Below are 19,610 nucleotides of genomic sequence, written 5' to 3' on the forward strand. Positions count from 1 at the left end.
AAACATGACGAAGTGAGCGACCAGCATAAAGCATTTGTTGTGTGGAGTGCATTACCAGGGCCGTCACATTCACCCTCTGAATAATGAGAATCCTTACTGCTCACGCTGAGACGGCATTACAAAGAGATTGTCTTGAATTTTTCTCATCAGTTTCTTCACCATCTTAAACAAGTAATAGATAATACTGTATCAGTTAATAACCTAATTCACACTGTAGTGTAATGTATAGTGTAAACCAAATGTTCTCAATGTCTACATAAAAAGGTCCAAATTGGAATTTTTTTTAGGGTCAAAGGTTCTGAACAATTGATATTACATATTTTGTTTTTATTAAAAATCCATTACATGCATCACAAATCAAAACTATTTATTTTTCTTTAAAAAAAAGGGGCATTTGCATTCTAAACATTAAATATAACGCAAAGTGTGGCAAAACCACTAATATAAGTGCATTTTTTTTTATAAAACACAACAAAAGGTAGGTCAAAAATATATATATAGTATCTGGATGCAACCATGATGATGCAAGCTGAGATTGCATATCTCAGAGATGCAATATCAGACAAAATGTACTCAATGAAGCTTGTGACGTCACTGTGAGGGGTGTGGTAAGATGTGGGTATTAAAAAGCAATGCATGCAGCTCAGCTTGTAACTGCTAAACTTCAGGGGCCTCATGAACAGAGACTTGCGTTGAACTCATGCTAAAACATTGTATACGGACATAGTTGTAAATCTGCGTGTGTAAAAAATTCAGACCCATAAAACACTGCGTATGTGGAATCCCACGCATATTCTCTTTGTACATCCAAATTAACGTGAAACTGCGCGCATGTGCACGAGCGCAAACCCCCTCCCTGCCTCCTCCCATAATAAATATGGTAATGACTCTACTTGTGCTCTTTTCAGAGGTAGACCAGAGAAATGGAGTTATTTGCAAGTTTTTCCTCTAGAATTAATAACAAAAGAAAAACAAAATAGAGTGGGACAGTTTAACTGACGCGGTTAACGCAGTGGAGTTTGAACATCGCACTATGAGTGAATTAAAAAAGAAATGGTCCGATGCAAAGATGTAAAATTTTGTAGTGTCTATTTAGGCTAAGTGCAAATAGCACACCTAGTTTGAATGAGCTAGCTGAGTGTTTCCCGTCCATCAGCGTTTGATTGACTGAGACAACATAACTAAAGAGAGCAGCAAATAGCAGCGTGAGTGGTGTAGCTCGTAAAGCGTATGTTATACACAATCGATTATGAACCCAGTTCGAATCCAGCGTCTGATGAACTCATTCTTCTTTTTCCCCCCACTACATATAAGATTTTGCCTACTCTTCGTCATGAGGAAGACAAGTAGGACTTATTATTAAGTGTGTGTATTATGGAAGACTCAGATTGATAGAACTGAACTGGATTGGAGAGGTGTTATCCAAATCATATGCATTATAAGTTAGTAAACATTAAAAACACCCTTAAATATAAATTTTAGTACTGCTTCAGTGAACCTGAACAAGTATATTAAAATCCATTAATTTTCACTAGTTGTATTAGAATTTTTTTTTATTTTTAAAATGCGAGCAAAACATTATAGATTAATTTTATTTAAAAATATGATATTAATCTTATTTTTTAATTCAACTATAGGGATGCGCCAGGTAGGGGGCTACAAGACATTGAGCCCAGGGGCCTCCGCTCTTATCAAGGCAGTGCCACTGGCATTTCACCTGCCTAATCACCTGCTCTACAACTGACCGAGTGCCTGCCACCTTGGAGCCTCATCCCAACCATGTGCTTTGTGAGGATGAATTAATCATGTGTTGACCAAGCCCATTTTGCTACAATATTTGTTAAGCGCATTTGAGCATCACATATTATCTGCACAATTATTAAATGGAAATGTTCCACCCAGAGAGGATGAACCAAATACACAAGAAAAGGAAGCAAGAGAAGGAAATGAGGATGCATAAATAAGAACTGAGAAGCCCCAGCATGTGTTTCTCACACACATGGACCGCATCTGTTAAAAGTGACAACAGCTTTCGCTAAGGTCTTTCAAAAGAACTTTAGGTCTTGCATCACAAATAGACACTAGCAACCAAAGATGCTTCTGCAACCCACCAGTTGAGCAACTGGGCAAGAGCATCCTATAGATTTTATTCTGTAATCAGGCCTGTATTCAAACAATCTGGTGAAAAATACTGCAATATTTATTAGGGCGGCAACTAACGATTATTTTAATAATCGATTAATCTGTTGATTAATTAATAAATCGGATAAAAATAAAATAAAAAGCATAAATTTTTAACGCTTTGATCAAAAAGTCTCATCCCTGAGCTGTTATAATAAAATAAAATAAAAAACTAAGTAGCTTTGTCCGGTTTTCAATCCAAATATTTTTAAAAAATAATCACGATACATGAAATAGCACAAGACGTGCCAAAGCTCAGTTTGAATTTTTCAGCTGCCGCGATATAACAAGCTAATGCTAACTTGTCATGCTTGTCAAGCTCCATAAAGAGTAAACACCAGCACCAGGGACTTTACGTTCCTCACATTAAAATGAAACAAAAGTAGGATTCTGTAGTGATTTACCCTGTTGTTGAACTCTCTTCCTCCTTATCCCTGTCTTTGAACAATGCATCGGTGCATGTGAGAGAACTAAAGTGTTTTTTTAAATCATCAAACATTCCCGTGCCATATATCAAATCGATTATGACATTTTTTGTCAACCCTTTTAGTAATTGCTTTTTATCGATTTAATCAGCAGCCCAAATATTTATGAAAGAAACTAAAAATATTTAAATGTCAGCTTTTCTTCCAATTTCACACGCATGTATTGGACTCAAAGTACAACCTTACAAACTTGACCTGTGGTCAAAATCCGCTTGTTAAGTTGTGTTGTATCGGTGACATACGGACGTACTGTTTCCAGGTCCAAGCCGCTACTCATTTGAATTGCAAAAGTATTCGTTTATGACCACTTTTTAGCCATATCACACATTAAAGTGAATCATATATACAATCATAGTGTACACATCAGTCTCTCATCTTGCTGCATCACAAATACCAAAATTTTAACAATTTATAAAAAATGAATTACTTTCTGGCCATCTGATATTAGGCATGGACATTTATATTGCGATCATGATTTTCGAAAGTAATACATCGCTTTGTAAAATGTTATTATTATCAATCTCTGGACTTGCTGCATCAAATACCAAAATTTAAAAAATGTATAAAAAAAATCACTTTCTGGCCATTTGATATTAATCATGGGACATATATATGACGACAAACGTTACCTGTTAAAACATTTGAACTCCTGCAACTAGACCATGTGTGACTGGTCGACCAGATGTGATGTATTCCAGTGTTGTCTAAGCAGATCCATGCTTGCAAGATGAGAAATAATATTTTTTTTCCGTTATTTTTTGAATAAGAAAAAATTGTATATTTAAAAAAAAAAAACATTTATATTCATACATTTTTGTGTAGTTTCTTGTATTTATTCATTCAACCATGGTAAACACACAGAGAATAAATGCTTTTGCTTTTGCATTCCTTTACCACCATGACTATATTTATCAATTTAAATACACCAAAACAACATTAACATTATACCAGACACTGTAAAAAAGGTCATTTCCAGACACTAGACTTTTCTGACAGGGTATTCGAGTATCATCGAGTGTCTGAATGTCAAGGGACTGCTATACAGGAATAATTATTATGGATTATAGATAGCGAAAGTTAGTGTTTTTTATTTTAGTGTTTTTTTTTTTTTTTTTTTAAGCATGACGGTAAAACATGAATGCACGTGAATGCATAAAAAACATATGCTTGTTTGTTGTAAAAATTCAGAACATTGACAAAAAAATACTAGTTTGTGCATCTCCTTACGTCCATGTGCAGCTATGCTGCCATAGTAGATGGTATATTCTGAGAAATTGTACCGCTTCATGTGAACATGCAAAATGAGGGGTAGGGTTAAGAGGAAGGGCTAAGGGGCAGAATTGGGATTGGGCCTTAACAAACGGATACTATATCCAAAAGCAGCTGTACCTGTTTTCTGGGTCAGGCACAGTCATACTGCGTGTGATGTAGCACATTTTGAGGGGGATACATCTGCGGTCACCCTGCAAGCACTGTGACGGAGGGCTGGGGAGCTCGAAGTGAGGACTGCCAAGACGAGGGGACTCAGGAGGGGGTGTCTCCCAGCCAATCTCAGACACCGGTGAGCCTTTTTTCACATAAGGCGTCGCTTCCCGCATATACTTCACTGAAACAGACAAAACAAAGAAAGAGGTCATTTAAGGGTCACACAAATACTGAGAGTATCTGTGAACAGTTCCCATATTCTCTTCAAAAACAATACCATTAGATGCACATATTCAAACACATCAACATCAAACAGCTCTGCAGGTTAATTTTCCATCACATGTGTGCACTAGGCCCTAACCAGTCAAAAATGAAAGCAGGAAACCCCTACGCAAACCGCTTCACTCCCACAGCTATCCTGAGTGAGGAAATCAATTCACCGCACATTTGCATAGTATCCTATAGCTCTGCTAGACGATTACTGCCGGTTTTATGACAGGGCGATGAACTGGAGGCCGGAGCATCTGCACTTAGACTTGCTGATAAGATGCAATAAGGGAATCACAACTGCCAAGCTTCTCAGGTGAACGTCACGCTGAGGGCCAATTATTGCCATTCCGAATGACAGCTTAATCTTTACAGGAAGCCACTGACCATGTGAGCGCAGTGTTATTTCACAACACTCGAGGCATTTCAGAAGTAGTCATAAAGGAGACATACTGCAATGGGCAAACTGGCAATTTGGCATGACATCAGTTTAGTTAAAACAATCATTCTGAATGCCTCGGGGTAGCATATCAGTTGCATATTGCATAAACACTCTTGCACACATAATATGCTGTGGTGTGGTAAGTAAACATTCCAGAGCACAGGGCCAAGAAATAAACGATCTTCAGAAAGATTTATGACAGGAACACTTTGAAAATGCAGTCTGGTAGTAGGCATAAGAACACAGTTCAGTGTCCCATTACGCTTCAGTGTCCCATTATGCTTTTTGAAGCATTAGAGACACAAGCTCATGTATATTTGTAGGAAGACCAACTAGAAATGCTAGATAATTCAGTGGCTTGGCATACTTTTTTAGGCTTACCATGTTTTTCAAAGGTTTTAAAACATATTTTGGGTTTTTGCCTATGTGCTTCAGACTTATTTCCTAACTGTCTTACCCTTATCTGTTATACATTTTTAAACTACTAAAGAGATTAGAAACATTTCATTGATGATGTGATAAGTGTGCATGTATTTCCTGAATTTGTCAACTACTATCAGAATTAGATAGAAGCATCCTTTTTAGATTTTATAAAAGGGGCAAACTAGGAGCCCTTTGAATTGTTTTCTGATATCTACATCGTAGGTATGTGGCTTAGGTAAGTAAAAATTCTGGAGAAATGGTTTATATGCTCATTTTTAAGCCAAAACTATATCCTGACAGGGTTTCTGCAGGTTTATCGAGTCAACTTTAAGACTTTTTAATACCATTTAAGACCATTATAAATGAAATTTAACACTTATGCATGGCTAAACACTAAGGATTTTTCAAATTGACCAGTTGGGCCAATGGATTTTTTAATTTATTTTTTATTTCCTACAAAAATCAAATGTAATTATTTCTTAGCCACGTAGTTGTATACGCTTTTTTTAAACATACAAGTTTTGTTTTTTTAATGACAAGTTTAACAATAGCTGTGTTTCCATCCAAAACTGGATTATAGCATAAAATATGTACGAATAAAGCAGCATTTCCATCTAACGAGTCAAAGAAAACCGTCACTTCCTGATTATCCGGTGCCAAATATCAACAGTAAAAACAGAATTTACTGTGGTAGGAGAAGCTGTGAGAATCGTTTCTTCATTTAATAAATGACTTGTGCCTCAGAAGGCAATCCTGACACGTTTGAAGATGTGAGTCAAGGAGCACAGACGCTCATGATTCTGGAGGTAATTAATAATATAATAACACTAATATTGAAATGGTTGAGGCATTTATGAATGACCAAAACAACAATACAGATGTTTTACAATGTGCTCAGCCTGCTGGTTTATCTATTAACACACATTTTTATCATCACATGCATCTCTTATAACAAAAATCACATGACTTTTTTTCAATGCGCATTATAGAATTGGTGCAGTTAAAGTGTTTCCCTCACAGTTTGCGCACATGTTTTCTAATCGAATAAAAAGTTTATCCTACCCAGTTATGCGCAAATGTTTTTTATGCACATCTCCATAATGTGCGTAAAAATTGGTAGATGGAAACGTAGCCATTGTTGAAAGTATATTTAATACAGAGAAAATTAAATGAATAATCCAAAATATATGCAGTATTTGTTGGCTTTTGGTCCTAATGGATTAAGTATAATTCCTATTCAATTTAATGTGTTCCTGCTATAAAACCTTGTTTTTTATAAATAGAACCTTGGTTCTATTTATAAACATTGTCCACTTTGTTTTTACTTCTGTAAACAGTTAAATAGAAGATCGTGTGAAGGGATATGTTGCTCTGTTGTTATCATGAGTTATTGTGTAACTGTTTATAGTCTAGGGATTTTAATTTGGATGTTAATTTAAGTCTTTGCAATAAAAACACTTAGAAAAAAAAGTTTTATTGAGATTTATCTAGACAGAGGAAATTTGAGACTTGTTTAAAAGACCTACAACACAATATTTCAGTGAATTTAAGACTTTTAAGACCTCGCGGACACCCTGTCCCTAGAACCAAAAGGTCTATATTGACCATATTTGGAATAGTCATGAATATTAATAGCTCTCTTACAGCGCAGTGCCTGCTCTCTTACTCAAAAACACATACGCACACGCATTCTGATGTACGTTGAAATAAACATGTACGAAATAATAATACTTCCTTTCACTACTACGAATATTTTAACAAATTAAGTAATTGTCTTGGTAAATATTTTCAACTGAAGTGGTAGAGAAGTTTCTTTTTTTTGCACTAGCTGTCTTCAATTCATCAGAAAAAAAATCTCCTTAGTTGTGTTGTGGATGAATTATGAGCAAATTTATAATTAGTCTCAACAAACGGGACCAACAGAGATGTATACAATTTGTATTTTTAAGCTTTAACATTCATGAAAACACAGCCAGGGATTATGTCAACCTCTGCGTAAAAAGATGACTGTAATAAAGTGTATTTCTGTTCTTTCACTCTACAGAAAAAATGGCAGTAAGAGCTGAGTGATATGACACAATGCATAAACCTGCATTAAACAACTTTACTCAGCAGTCTACATGTGTTTGTTGCTTTATTACAAACATCCACGCAAATTTCACAATATATTAACAAAAAATGAAATTACCCTTATGCCTCTTCAGGGTGAAACTGAAACAAATGATAATCCTTATGTCCGGCATTTTGTGTTTTGATAATCTGGAGGAGGCTGGAGGTCTGCTTTCAGTGAGTTCCTTGGTATACCATAGAAAACATTCTGTAAAGAAGTGGTGTGGCTGGCTTTAACCTAAAATCTTTGCTTTTATTGGTCTCGCTGTATCTACCGTTTTCAAAATAAAAGTCCCATATACATAGTCAGTTTATTCCGCTTGTTAAGTCGTGACATCTGGAATACTGTTTTAGGGTCCAAGTTGCTACTATAAACTGTTAGTTTATGACCCCTTTTTAGTCCTATCACACATTAAATACTGTGAATTATATATTAAATCATGGCGTACACAACAGTCTCTGGACTTGATGCATCACAGACACCAATATTTTAATTTGTTAGAAACTAATCATCACTTTCTGGCCATCGGATATTAGGCATGAATATATATATATATATATATATATATATATATATATATATATATATATATATATATATATATATATATATATATATATATATATATATATATATTCTATATATATATCCGAGTGATCGGCGTAACCCACGGTGCATGCAATAGGTGCACTTATTGTTCTTCACACTGTTTCTGTTGCTCTGCAATAACACTTCAGAAACGCTAGCTGGCAGTAGATGTTAATGTTCCACTGTGTCAAGTTTCTTCACTGGTGTTTTGTTTTTTCTGAACACTACCTTAATGTACATGTGGCTCAAACTCGCTCATTTTGAGGCGGGAATCAGCAGATGTGCAACAACATTAATCATAAGGTAAACCCAAAACAAAAGTTTCCATCTAGGGCTCCTTCACGAGACTCTACATTTGTAACCACTCGCTCCAACAGGCTTGCACGGCTCTCACATCTGCTAACACGCCGTCAGCACTACCAAGCCGACCACTCACAGAGCTTGCACTACGCGTTGTTGCGTAGTGTAGTTAAATTTTTTGAGAGGTGCGCGTCAGCATCGCCGAGGGCTATGCGTCCACGCATAGGCTGCGCCGGAGCATACACAACGCAGAAGTATAAATCAGCCTTAATGAACCTGCATGCAATGTAACAGTCTATTTTGTTCTAATAGACCTGTTTTTTACCAGGGTTTTACACTCGCTGGATTTACCTGAAAACAAGGAAACAATTGTGTTGTGAGGCTCACATTATGGTAATTTCCATGTACTGAACTCTTATTATTCAGGTATAACCTAGGAATTTGCAGATTTTACATTTAATGTGGTCAAGACTTATAGAAGTACTTTGGCTGTATGATTCTTAGAAATCAAGTACACACCTCAGAACATTCATTAGCCACTCGAACAAGCATTCAAAGACTATTTTTCCCATTAAATTAGTGATGCACAATATATCAGTGCCCATATTGGTAGAAGTCAATAGATTATGCATTATTTCCACTTTACACTGCTGGCCACGATAGTTTTAATTTTGTTTATTTTTTTCAACATAAGATGTCATTGTCAGATAAGAGAACTTCAAAACTGCTATTTGGGAATGATTTTCGGAAAAGATGTTTCCTAGCAGTTTCCCTGATTTGTCCAGTTAAGGTTAAAAAATAAAATCAGGAGTCCATTTTATGTGTTTGGGTTTTGTTTTTGTAATATTTGCTAAGAAAAATGAAGAGCACAGTCTGAATATCCTCCTACTGGTCCTATCCTGTTGGTTCTCACCTTTAAAATATAAGGAGTTATTGTTAACAGCATCTGACAAAATTTCCACACCTGTGCATCCGTACTTTGAATTGTTGCATTTAATAATCTATCTAGAGGCTGTTTATGCTTTCACTCATGTTGATTTGAAATAAAATAAAAATGATGACAGCGTACTGTCTTTCTTCACCCTGTGCTTTCATTTCTAATTAAAAAAAAAAAACATTTTAATAATCAATGGTATGTGTTACTATCATGACCTTCAGTTTACATGTTAACACAGGAAACACAACTTGCAATGCACCTGGGTCACTAAATGCCTGAACGATAATCCTCGTCTTTACACCTTCACACCGATAAGATTAAGAACAAAACAAAGCAAGATAAGCCATATACCCCATGTGAATGAGGAAACAGAGAAGTGATTCAGAACGCCACAGCCAAAGTCTCACATGTAGCTGTGTACTTCAGGGTCAAGGATTCTTCAGTCGCTCCTGCATAAAACATCACTACTGAGAGCTTTAGAGTCCACCACACAGCAGGTGGAACTCTATTCACAGGGCTAAGAGCTCCTGCGGTCCTTTATCCTCAAGGACAAGCTAAGAGCCTGGCTACAAACACAAACTTATGAAAGGGTTTTCTGCCTTTTATAAAGGTAATAGGGAACTTTGCATTTGCGGTGAAACAGTTTCTTATATCATATCTTTGCTTTAAACTGACTTAATCATGTTACTACAGTATCAGTTGACAGAGGTTTTACGCAAATATCCATGGCATTTCTAAAACAAACAAAACAAAAAAACAATCAAAACCCTGTTTGTTCACTGTAGCTTTGTCATTTATTTCCAAATGTAAAAATATGGTAATTGTTTATAATTATATCCAAAGATGCTTCTCCTTCATTCACTTTTGGTGAATGTAGCCATGGCCATTAAGAGTTGATGTTATCAGGCGGTATCCAACGATCATTGGGTGTTTTAACACTAAACCGCAACACCCTCAACATTGGTAGCTCCTCTCTCCTGCTCTACAACCAGCAAGAAGCTCTCTGCTGCCTCCTCCATCCTGCGAACTGTTATCTTTCTCTCCTCCTTATTCACCCCAATGGCTGTAAGCACCCTCCGTACTCACTGGGCTGAGAGGTAATTAGTTAAGATAAACATTGAAGTGTGTTTATGGTGCATCACCATTCATCACACTCAGTTAATCATATTTAGGGATCGTTTAGCCAAAAATGAAAACTGTCGTCATTTCTTCACCCTTGACTTGTTCCATATCAGTTGAGTTGTGTTGTTCTGTTTAACAAAAAAGAAGATATTTTAAGAATTTTGGAAACCTTTAATCATTGACTTCCATAATATCTGTTTTCTTAATAGGGATGCTAGTGGCTACCAGTTTCCAACATTTTTCAAAGTATCTTTCTTTTTGTTGAAAGGCCAAAAAACTACATGTTTTGGAACAAAGGGTGAGAAAACTGTAACAAAAATATAATTCTTAGATGAATCACTTTTCTTTGTTTATTGTAATCAGTCTGTGACTGATACATTTTCTTGAACATTCACACATCGAAGTGAACATAAATTTATCTTATTATGATATGCTCTGACAAATGTTAAAGTGCATCAGAAATAACAGCAAGCATGTCCTAATGAGAATCACTGACATTTCAAAAGTATAGTATTCATTCCATTACACCAATATGCAATAATGGCTTGTTTTGATGTCAGGATAAAGTAAAATAGCATCAATACATACTGGATTTACGTACAACAACATGTTTTAAGCTTTGTTTTAAAGTCCTTTATCAATATTTTACAAGTTCAAAAGTTTGTGGTCAGAAAGATATCTTACTGTTTTGGAAGTCTGCATTAACTTGATCAAAAACACAAATGAAATAATATTCTTACTTCAGAAAAAAAGTGTTTGTGAATATTTTTTTATAATTTATTCCTTGAGAAAATGTTTTTTATATGATGGCTTGATGTTTTTGTTATCATTTATCAATGTTGAATCTTTTAGTGGCAACGCAGTGGCGCAATAGGTGGTGCTGTCACTTCACAGCAAGAAGGTCGCTGGTTCGAGCCTTGGCTGGGTCAGTTGGTGTTTCTGTGTGGAGTTTGCATGTTCTCCCTGCGTTCACGTGGCTTTCCTCCGGGTGCTCCGGTTTCCCCCCACAGTCCAAAGACATGCGGTACAGGTGAATTGGGTGGGTTAAATTGTCCGTAGTGTATGAGCGTGTATGGTTGTTTCCCAGAGATGGGTTGCAGCTGGAAGGGCTTCCACTGTGTAAAAACATGCTGGATAAGTTGGCGGTTCATTCTGCTGTGGCAACCCCGGATTAATAAAGGGACTAAGCCAAAAAAGAAAATGAATAAATGAATGAAAACTTTAAGATAGTTTTCCCAATTCACTGGCAACAGTGCAAAAGAACCACATTCATTTTAGGACAATATAATTGTAGATTTTTTAGGACATTCTAAATATCTGCCGATTCTAAAAAAAAAAAAAAAAAAAAAAATATTAATTGCATTTCCTAGTTAGAAACCTTTAGTTAGGTTAAAATTGTTTATAGGAGAACCAATGTAGTTCTCAGTTTTGTATTGCTTAGATTTACTGAAATAACACTTAAAACTTAAGGCAAAGGGTTTGCATGTTTTTCAGTAAATCAGGTCATTGTTGCAGTAAATCCAAAAGAGAAATTCCAGGAAATGTTCCATTAGTTACTCAATAACGAAGCTGTTTGAAATACACACCTAGTATATTTTCCCTAAAAAAATGACTCATTCCCTTTCCTTCTACTTATTTCCTGTTTTGTCAGGGGTCACCACCAAGGAATGAACCACCAAATACTCTGGCACATGTTTACAGATGCCCTTTTTGTGGCAACCCAGCACTGAAAGTACAACCCTCAGTGTACCTAAAAATCAGATCAGTTCATTCAGTCATTCTCCTTCAGCTTTATCACTTTATTCATCATGGGTCGCCCCAGTGAAATGAACTGCCAGCTTATCCAGCATATGTTTTACACAGCGGATGCCCTTCCAGTTGCAACCCATTACAGGGATACACCCAATCAGTCTCACATTCGCCCACACACACACTACGGACAATTTAGTTTATTCATTTCACTTATACCGCACGTCTTTGGACGATTGGGGAAACCAAAGCACCTGGAGCAAACCCGGTCGAAAACGAAGAAAATGCCAACTGACCCAGCCAGGACTCGAACCAGCAACCTTCTTGCTGTGAGGCAACAGTGTTAACTACTAAGTGTGCCACTGTGCCACCCATGAGATTAGTTATTAAAACAAAACAAAACAAAACAAAACAAAAAAATCATTATTTTAAATGGTTTGCATACTTTTTTAGGTAAACTCAAAAACAAAATAGATTTTATAAGCTGTTTTTATAATTTTTTACAAGTTGTTATCAGGGGAAAACAAACTGATTGTACGACTGACAGAATTAAAGTATTCCACAGAGACATCTAATTAACCTATAAAAACTATGAAAAAATTGACAATGACATACTAAAATTTACCTTTGGTAACATCCCGATGACATAACTATGTGAAGTTGGTTGTACAGAACAGATGTTACCCACATACTCATAGTAAAACTTAATGACGTAGGCGTATTCTCTGGGTGACTTTATGCATTTAAAACCCGGATCAATGTTACACAAAACCAGTTATTCTAGTCCCCTGGCTGCTGTTCAAATATCTCTGCTGTTTACCACGTAGGGTTGACTTTGTTTGAGAATATGCATTCTTTTGTCTCCTGACCTTTGTTAAAGGGAATGTCAAAAACTTGAGCTGCGTTCCAAACACAGAATAAAGCATTTAAATTGCACTGAGCTCTTATAATTTACACTTCCCTGAACCATTAACTTACCGCTTGACAAATACTGAAGTAAACAACAGAAGAGCTGAGCTTGCATGCAGTGCTAACGTGTTGTTCTTGCTCAGTGTATCTACTACATGCTTTGAGAATGATGTCATGTGACTTGTGAGAATGGTTATCACATTTGCCTCCAATCTCTTTGTCTCGCTCTCTCTCACTTTATCATTTATTTACAATACTGAATATGCGAGCAAATGAGAAAGAACAGAAAGCATAAGGTGGCACATTCCTGGAATGATTTATTCGTGCCTTTGGCTTAAGCATCTATCTTAGGTAAAATGACTTAAACTGTTTACGAAGTCATGCTGTCATGCTTTGCACTAGTAATATTGAAAATGTGCTTCGACTTCTAGTGCATTTCATTATCCTTATTTCTTTGTCTAGGCTTCTTCACTTACGGCTATAATTGGGTGTTTTTAGAGAACAGGGACTCTAGTTTAAAGCATATCTATAAGAAAACAGAAGCTCAAATCCATTTTTTTTTTATGTTCTGGAAAAGACATCCCTTGTGTACAATACTATTAGTTTCTATGCAATTATTCAGCATAATGGTGTGTTGTAGAACGCTCAGCATCTGAACAAACATTGCATTTATCAATGCAAAACATCAGGTCTACACACAGGCAGCTTTTTTTGTTCTGTGTTTATCTGGTTTGGCTCATTACAAACAGTTTTTTTTTTTTAAGATTCATTGTTCAAACAGAAAGAAAGGTTGTTTTTTTTGTGATTGGCAAATAGCTCATTTCAGATGTGACGTTTTGATGCATGGTGCTGTTAAAAAGGCAAAAAAAAAAATCCTTTTACTTGAGACAACTATATATATTCTTTTTTTTTTTTTTGGTGCAAACATAGACAGGTAGCTATCAAAATGTCAAATCTCCAAAGACTAAGCTTATATTTCTGTAAAATCACCCAGAGACTTCAATGTGACTAGCTCTGTAATTTTGCCAAAGACATTGACTTGTCCCCCAGGACAAATGTGTTTCTCAAGGATATCTAGACAAAGACTATGAACGGGCATCTGGGAATCTGTTAAAAGACGAAAGTGTTGATTGATAGAGTGGTGACAGCGCAAAAATACACGTTACTCTGTAGTAAATCTGTAGGAATAAATAATGTGCAAATATTTCTGGCAAGAAATGTCGAAGTGAATTATTCAAATAAGTCAAATCCCAAGGACAGGGGGGGAAATCATGCACTGCGATTTGACATGCAAATCTCACTTGCTTGAGCAAAACCATGAGTCTGATAGACAACAATTGCTGGATGATTTGTTCACTGAAACTCTTGTGTATTTCTTTAAACTGACTCTTAGCAAACCTTTTATGTTCAAACAAATTGGAAGATTGTGTTTTAAATCAGAATTTCTGTTTGAAGACTTGCAACGATGACTCTTAACTAGTGAAATGTTTCATCAGTTTTATGTATTAATTATAACACGAGTGCTCAACTAAAATCTAATTTATGCTTGAGGTTTATTTTCTGCTTTTCATAAAAACCATTTAAAAAGTTTAAATTAATCATGTTTCAAACAGGTCAACAAATACGACCAACTAGGCATGGGCCGGTATCAGGTTTGACGGTGTGATAAGCTTGGATAAAATATCACAGTTTCACAGTATTGTGATTTCTGCTGTACAATATATTCTTTAAAATGTCTGGGTAAAAAAACAAAATATATATATATATTTTTTTTTGATTTTGAGAAATATTTTAATACTTTTAAACAGTACACATGTCTGGCAGAATAATTAAAATGAATAATTGACTTTTGCTGTCTTCATTAGTTGCAAAAGCACAGATTTCTTTACAATTCAAAAAGGCATTTTGGATATCTTTTCTGCTGAGCTACTGTTTTCCTTAGGAATGCTCAAAATAAAAGATTAACCGTTAACCAAAAGGGTGTGTTTTTAACTGATTAATGGTATCAGTTAAATGATTAAAAGAAAGTATTTTTTTTATTTTTAAAGTTTGGCTGCATAAGGGGCCGATCACACTGAATGCGCTTTGTGCGTTGAGAGGAGCATCTTTTGAATGGTTTACTTTCATCCGCAAGTGTTTTGCTCAACAAATAAGCTATACTGATGATTTAGTGTACAATCAACAAACCAACCTTTTTTCCATTTGGAAAACAGTTATTAATAGTTCTTATAATGGTGCTTTCACATAGGCCTTATTTAGTTCGGTAGAATCGCACAAGAGTTCGTTTTCCCTCTTGGTGCGGTTCGTTTGGGCAGGTTTGAATGCAGCAATCGTACTCGAATGTGCACCAAAAGCAGACCAAAAAAGCATACCGAGACCTGCATGAAGAGGTGGTCTGGGTACGGTTTCAAACGAACCCTAGACCAGTTAGTTTGTGGTGAGAATATGATCCGAACTAAAACAGACCCAACCACAAAAAGTACTGCGCTTTTTCGACTAATCCAGCTGCCATAGGCTGATGCGCTGTGCATTATGGGATATGGAGGAAAAATATTTGTTGACAGCACTTTACCAACAGAGTGAGAGAGAGGGAAACAACACATGATGCATCACTGGTAGCATTTCCGCAAGATGACCATGTCGCAGTTTAGCTAAATCAATTCACACCTCCTCCTGAAGTGACTTGCGATGCATTAAAGGGTCACGAAACACCAAAACACATTTTTTGAGCTGTTGACAGTCATATATGTGTCCCACACTGCTAAAAACACTATTAGGACACCTATATTTCACTAAAAAGTGTAAATTGGTTGTTTTTGCGTTATTTCAAGCAAATTCGTACTTCCGGTTTGAAACGATTTTTTGAAGCTGCGTCACGGTCATGACATAATAGCGTGTATTCCAGCGTGCAGACTGGGCGTCTGTGCCAGAGTGTGTCTTATTACGTCTTACAGTGTGATGCATTAATGCATGAGTAAGGCTTGGTTCAAACCAATCAGCGCGCTCTATTGTGCAACTTCATTAATATTCATTTGTGTCACCGTGTTTACACCACAAAGACGCCACGTTGTGTTGGCAAAACAAGCGTGAAGGGTTGCTTTTATAGTTTGCTGCCGTTAAGTTTCATTTTCATTTTCTCTCTGTGAGAGCTTATCTGGATCACGTCTGGATTAACAGTGTACGCGACGCTCGACAACAATAACTTACGTGTCTAAGGAGGATTATTGTTTACCTGAAAGCTGTTCTCATCTGCAAACGCTGAAATCTGGATTTGCTTGTAGTATTCTCTCCATAAAGACGCGGCTCTAGTTGCTGGTGATTGTCCTGTCTCTACAGATTTGGTAAGTGAGCGACCAGTGCTCTTTGTTTATTCAGTTTGTTCATATCGAATTAAGTTAACTATTGCACTGAGTGCAGAAATGTTAGCACCGCATTTTGTGACCGGAATAACACATTCGGCTTTCTGATGCTACCTGCCGTATGCATCTAAGTTTCCGGGAAATGCAGAGTTTTTTTTCTCTCATTCGCCGTGCGGTATCAAACATTGCATGAAAAATACACGCTTGCAGCAGTTCCTCGAATCAAATATCTCGTTTGTCGCGAGGGGCATGAATGAATTCCCTGAATGAAAGAGCCAAACTGCAGTTAAAGTCCAACATTTAATAATTTGGCAAATAATTCGACTACAGATGTCCATGTAGGTTAAACACTTCTCCTGTCTGTGTGGGTGTGTATTTTGACTCTGAAACTCGCGCGTGCACAAATAGACACTCCCACACCATCCCACTTTAGTTCCTCCGACACTCCCCTCTAAACAGAGCTGGACACGCCCACTTTTCTGACTTTTTCCAAAGTAGAGGTGTGAAAACACCCTGCTGAAACGAGGGGGTTTCATGGCCCTTTAAAACATTGTTTTCCAGACGCGGTCGCGCTTTATTCTCGAAATGTAAAGTTTGTCTAAAGCAGGGATACTTTGTATCCCTTTACTTTGTACTCAAGCAGTTTACTTGTGGGAGTTTATAGGCATTTTCCCGCACGTAAATTCTGACCAATTGATAAGCAGTTTAGAAACTTTATTCAACAACATCTGGCTAATGAGAGGTGAGGATTTTGTCAGATGAGTGCATTTTGGTTCTTTTCAAATGGTTCGGAACAAAGCCAGCAGTGTGGGGTGAAAACGACTTAAAAACGGCAGAAAATGCATTAACGTATAATTTATTGCACTTGGTCCGGACCAAATGAAGTGAACTACAGATGTGAAAGCACCCTAAATTATAATTTTATTAAACAACCTACATAATCTACGAATCAAACAAATGTAAAGATTTTTGTGATTTTTGTATAATGATAACTTTGCACTAAACTGAGGCTTTTGTTTTACAGCTTATAAAACAAGTATGCAAATGAATACAATGGCATATGTAAACAACAAAATTGTTATATGTTATAGTAAACTATTCTTTAAAAAGGGTCAACATATGACCTATCGCCTTGTCACGTTTTTTTCCACATGCAGCGCATATGAATGAACCGCCAGTGAGAAAGGAAATAAAAGCACACAAGCTCTAAGGTAAAAAATCAGAAGCTCAAGACATAATCTTTAATGACTTAGAGATGTTGACAAAGGCTTGTTATATAATTAGCGTTGAATGTTATTTAAATGGATATGTCTATTTTCCATGGAGCAATGGATTTGTGGTAGTCTGCTATTTTTTGACTAAAAATAAAAAAAAAACGTATGATTGAAAAAACAGCATTTGCCAGTTCTAAAAAAGCATTCTGTCAATGTTTTCGTTTTGTCGTTTAAGTGAAAAATTTCTAGGGCAGGACTATTTAAGATGCGCATGAAGATATTATTTTGTTCTGTATGCTGTTGTTTGCATGCTAAAATATTTTTAAAACGCAATATTTAATAACTCATGATAGATACGTCATTTTTTTTATTAAATAATAATTGTGTTGAGTGACGCGGTGGCAGAGTAGGTATGCTCTCGCCTCACTGCAAGAAGGTTGCTGGTTTGAGCCTCGGCTGGGTCAGTTGGCATTTCTGTGTGGAGTTTGTATGTTCTACCCATGTTTGCGTGGGTTTCCTCTGGATGCTCCGGCTGGGTAGGCTAAATTGTCTGTAGTGTATGAGTGTGAATGAGTGTGTATGGATTTTTCCCAGAAATGGGTTTCAGCTGGAAAAGCATCTGCTGCGTAAAACATATGCTGGACAAGTTGGTGGTCCATTTGTCTGTGGCAACCCCAGATTCATGCATGCACATCACGTCTCTTAAAATTACATTTTTGTAGTTTAGACAGAGAGGATGAGGAGTATCATTTTTTTAAACAGTACTGCTCTCAGGCCCACAAAATGCCACTGTCAAGTAAATAAATGAACTGCCAAAACGCATAAAATGTATAACGCATTTTCAGTGTTCATTTAAAAATGGTGTTATTAAAATGCCAAAGATATTGGTGCTGGAATATCCTGGAAATCATGGAGATCAGAGAGAATGAGGAAGAGGAAAGATAGTGAGAGACACATGATGTTCCAAGAATAATATATGTTATAAAATATGCTATAGCGCAGTAAAGATATTGCTTTCAAAAATTGCAGCAGACGTTCATCCTTTTTTCATTGAGAGATTGCAATGTTCTCAGTGGAGCTTCTGTGATGGCTATGACCTTATTTCATACCTGCTTATTGTCAGGAATATGCATTTAAACAATGTCATTCCACCACACTTTCTATTAGATAAAAGTGTACTGCTATCAATAAGTGAGATGATAAAACCATTTAAAGGTCCTGCATGTATTTGGTGGGTGTGATTTTGCCAAGTACAATGCGATCCTGGATTAACATCTATGTTGAACTTTGAACGTCATTTTTGTTTGAAAACGTAATCCATACCCCTAAACTCAACTCTAACTGTAAATTATTCCCAAAATAATAGAGGAATAACTGCTGGATATCAATCAAGGCACATGACCCTTATTGTAAGCATATCCCTTATTTCTGATTAACTGATTGGAATGTTGATCCAGAATCAACATTTAGGAACATGTCCTACTTGGTGAAATCACACTTAACCTTGTACTGTATTTAGGCCTATTTAAGATCTGAAGGTTTTGTGTAGTTCAATGATATCACAAGCCTATTAAAACTTGACGCTGGAAATTTAGGGAATTCAAAACATTAAACGAAGAATCCTTTATATGTTCAAATAACTATGATGTAGCAAACAGTAGTTTATATTTCCTTTTAATAAAAAATAATGCATGCATGTACAGATGGTGTGTATTTTGAGCATCAAATATGTGCTCCTAAATGTTTCTTTATAGCTAATATTGAATTTTGCTTCCATCATTTGCAATGTTCCCAAATTCATTTGATTGGCAAGTCATTAATCTTACCAATGTTTTTGTCGTTTTAGCTATTATTTTCTGTAAATCGGCTACTGTCCATAGCATGCGCACATTAAACTGTTTTAAAAGACATGTTTAAAGAATTATATGCACCACCCTTAAATTATTCCCTTAGACAAGGAAGAATAAATCACAAAGGGAATGAACCATGTTCAGCAAGCTAAATAAAAGCTTGTCATCTTCTTGTGATAAAAAGTCACATCCCAAAAAAAAAAAAAAGAGCAATATCTGCTGTATCATTGCTGTTTATGGGGCATTCAT

The 19,610-nt window shown here is 36.2% G+C and overlaps 1 protein-coding gene and 1 long non-coding RNA gene across 3 annotated transcripts in view; one reads left to right on the forward strand and one right to left on the reverse strand.

Annotated features, from left to right (window-relative positions):
• The window catches only part of sntb1 (syntrophin, basic 1), an 87,848-nt gene that overhangs the window by 61,841 nt on the left and 6,397 nt on the right, over window positions 1-19,610 (reverse strand). For both annotated transcript variants that reach the window (NM_001002175.1, XM_073924864.1), the window contains 1 exon segment: window positions 4,056-4,272. In NM_001002175.1, the coding sequence (NP_001002175.1) occupies window positions 4,056-4,272 (217 nt within the window).
• Window positions 1-19,610, forward strand: part of LOC141378192 (uncharacterized) — a 65,658-nt gene that overhangs the window by 21,599 nt on the left and 24,449 nt on the right. The window lies entirely within an intron of this gene.

The sequence above is a fragment of the Danio rerio genome, chromosome 16, assembly GCF_049306965.1.
Source record: "Danio rerio strain Tuebingen ecotype United States chromosome 16, GRCz12tu, whole genome shotgun sequence".
Taxonomy (NCBI): domain Eukaryota; kingdom Metazoa; phylum Chordata; class Actinopteri; order Cypriniformes; family Danionidae; genus Danio; species Danio rerio.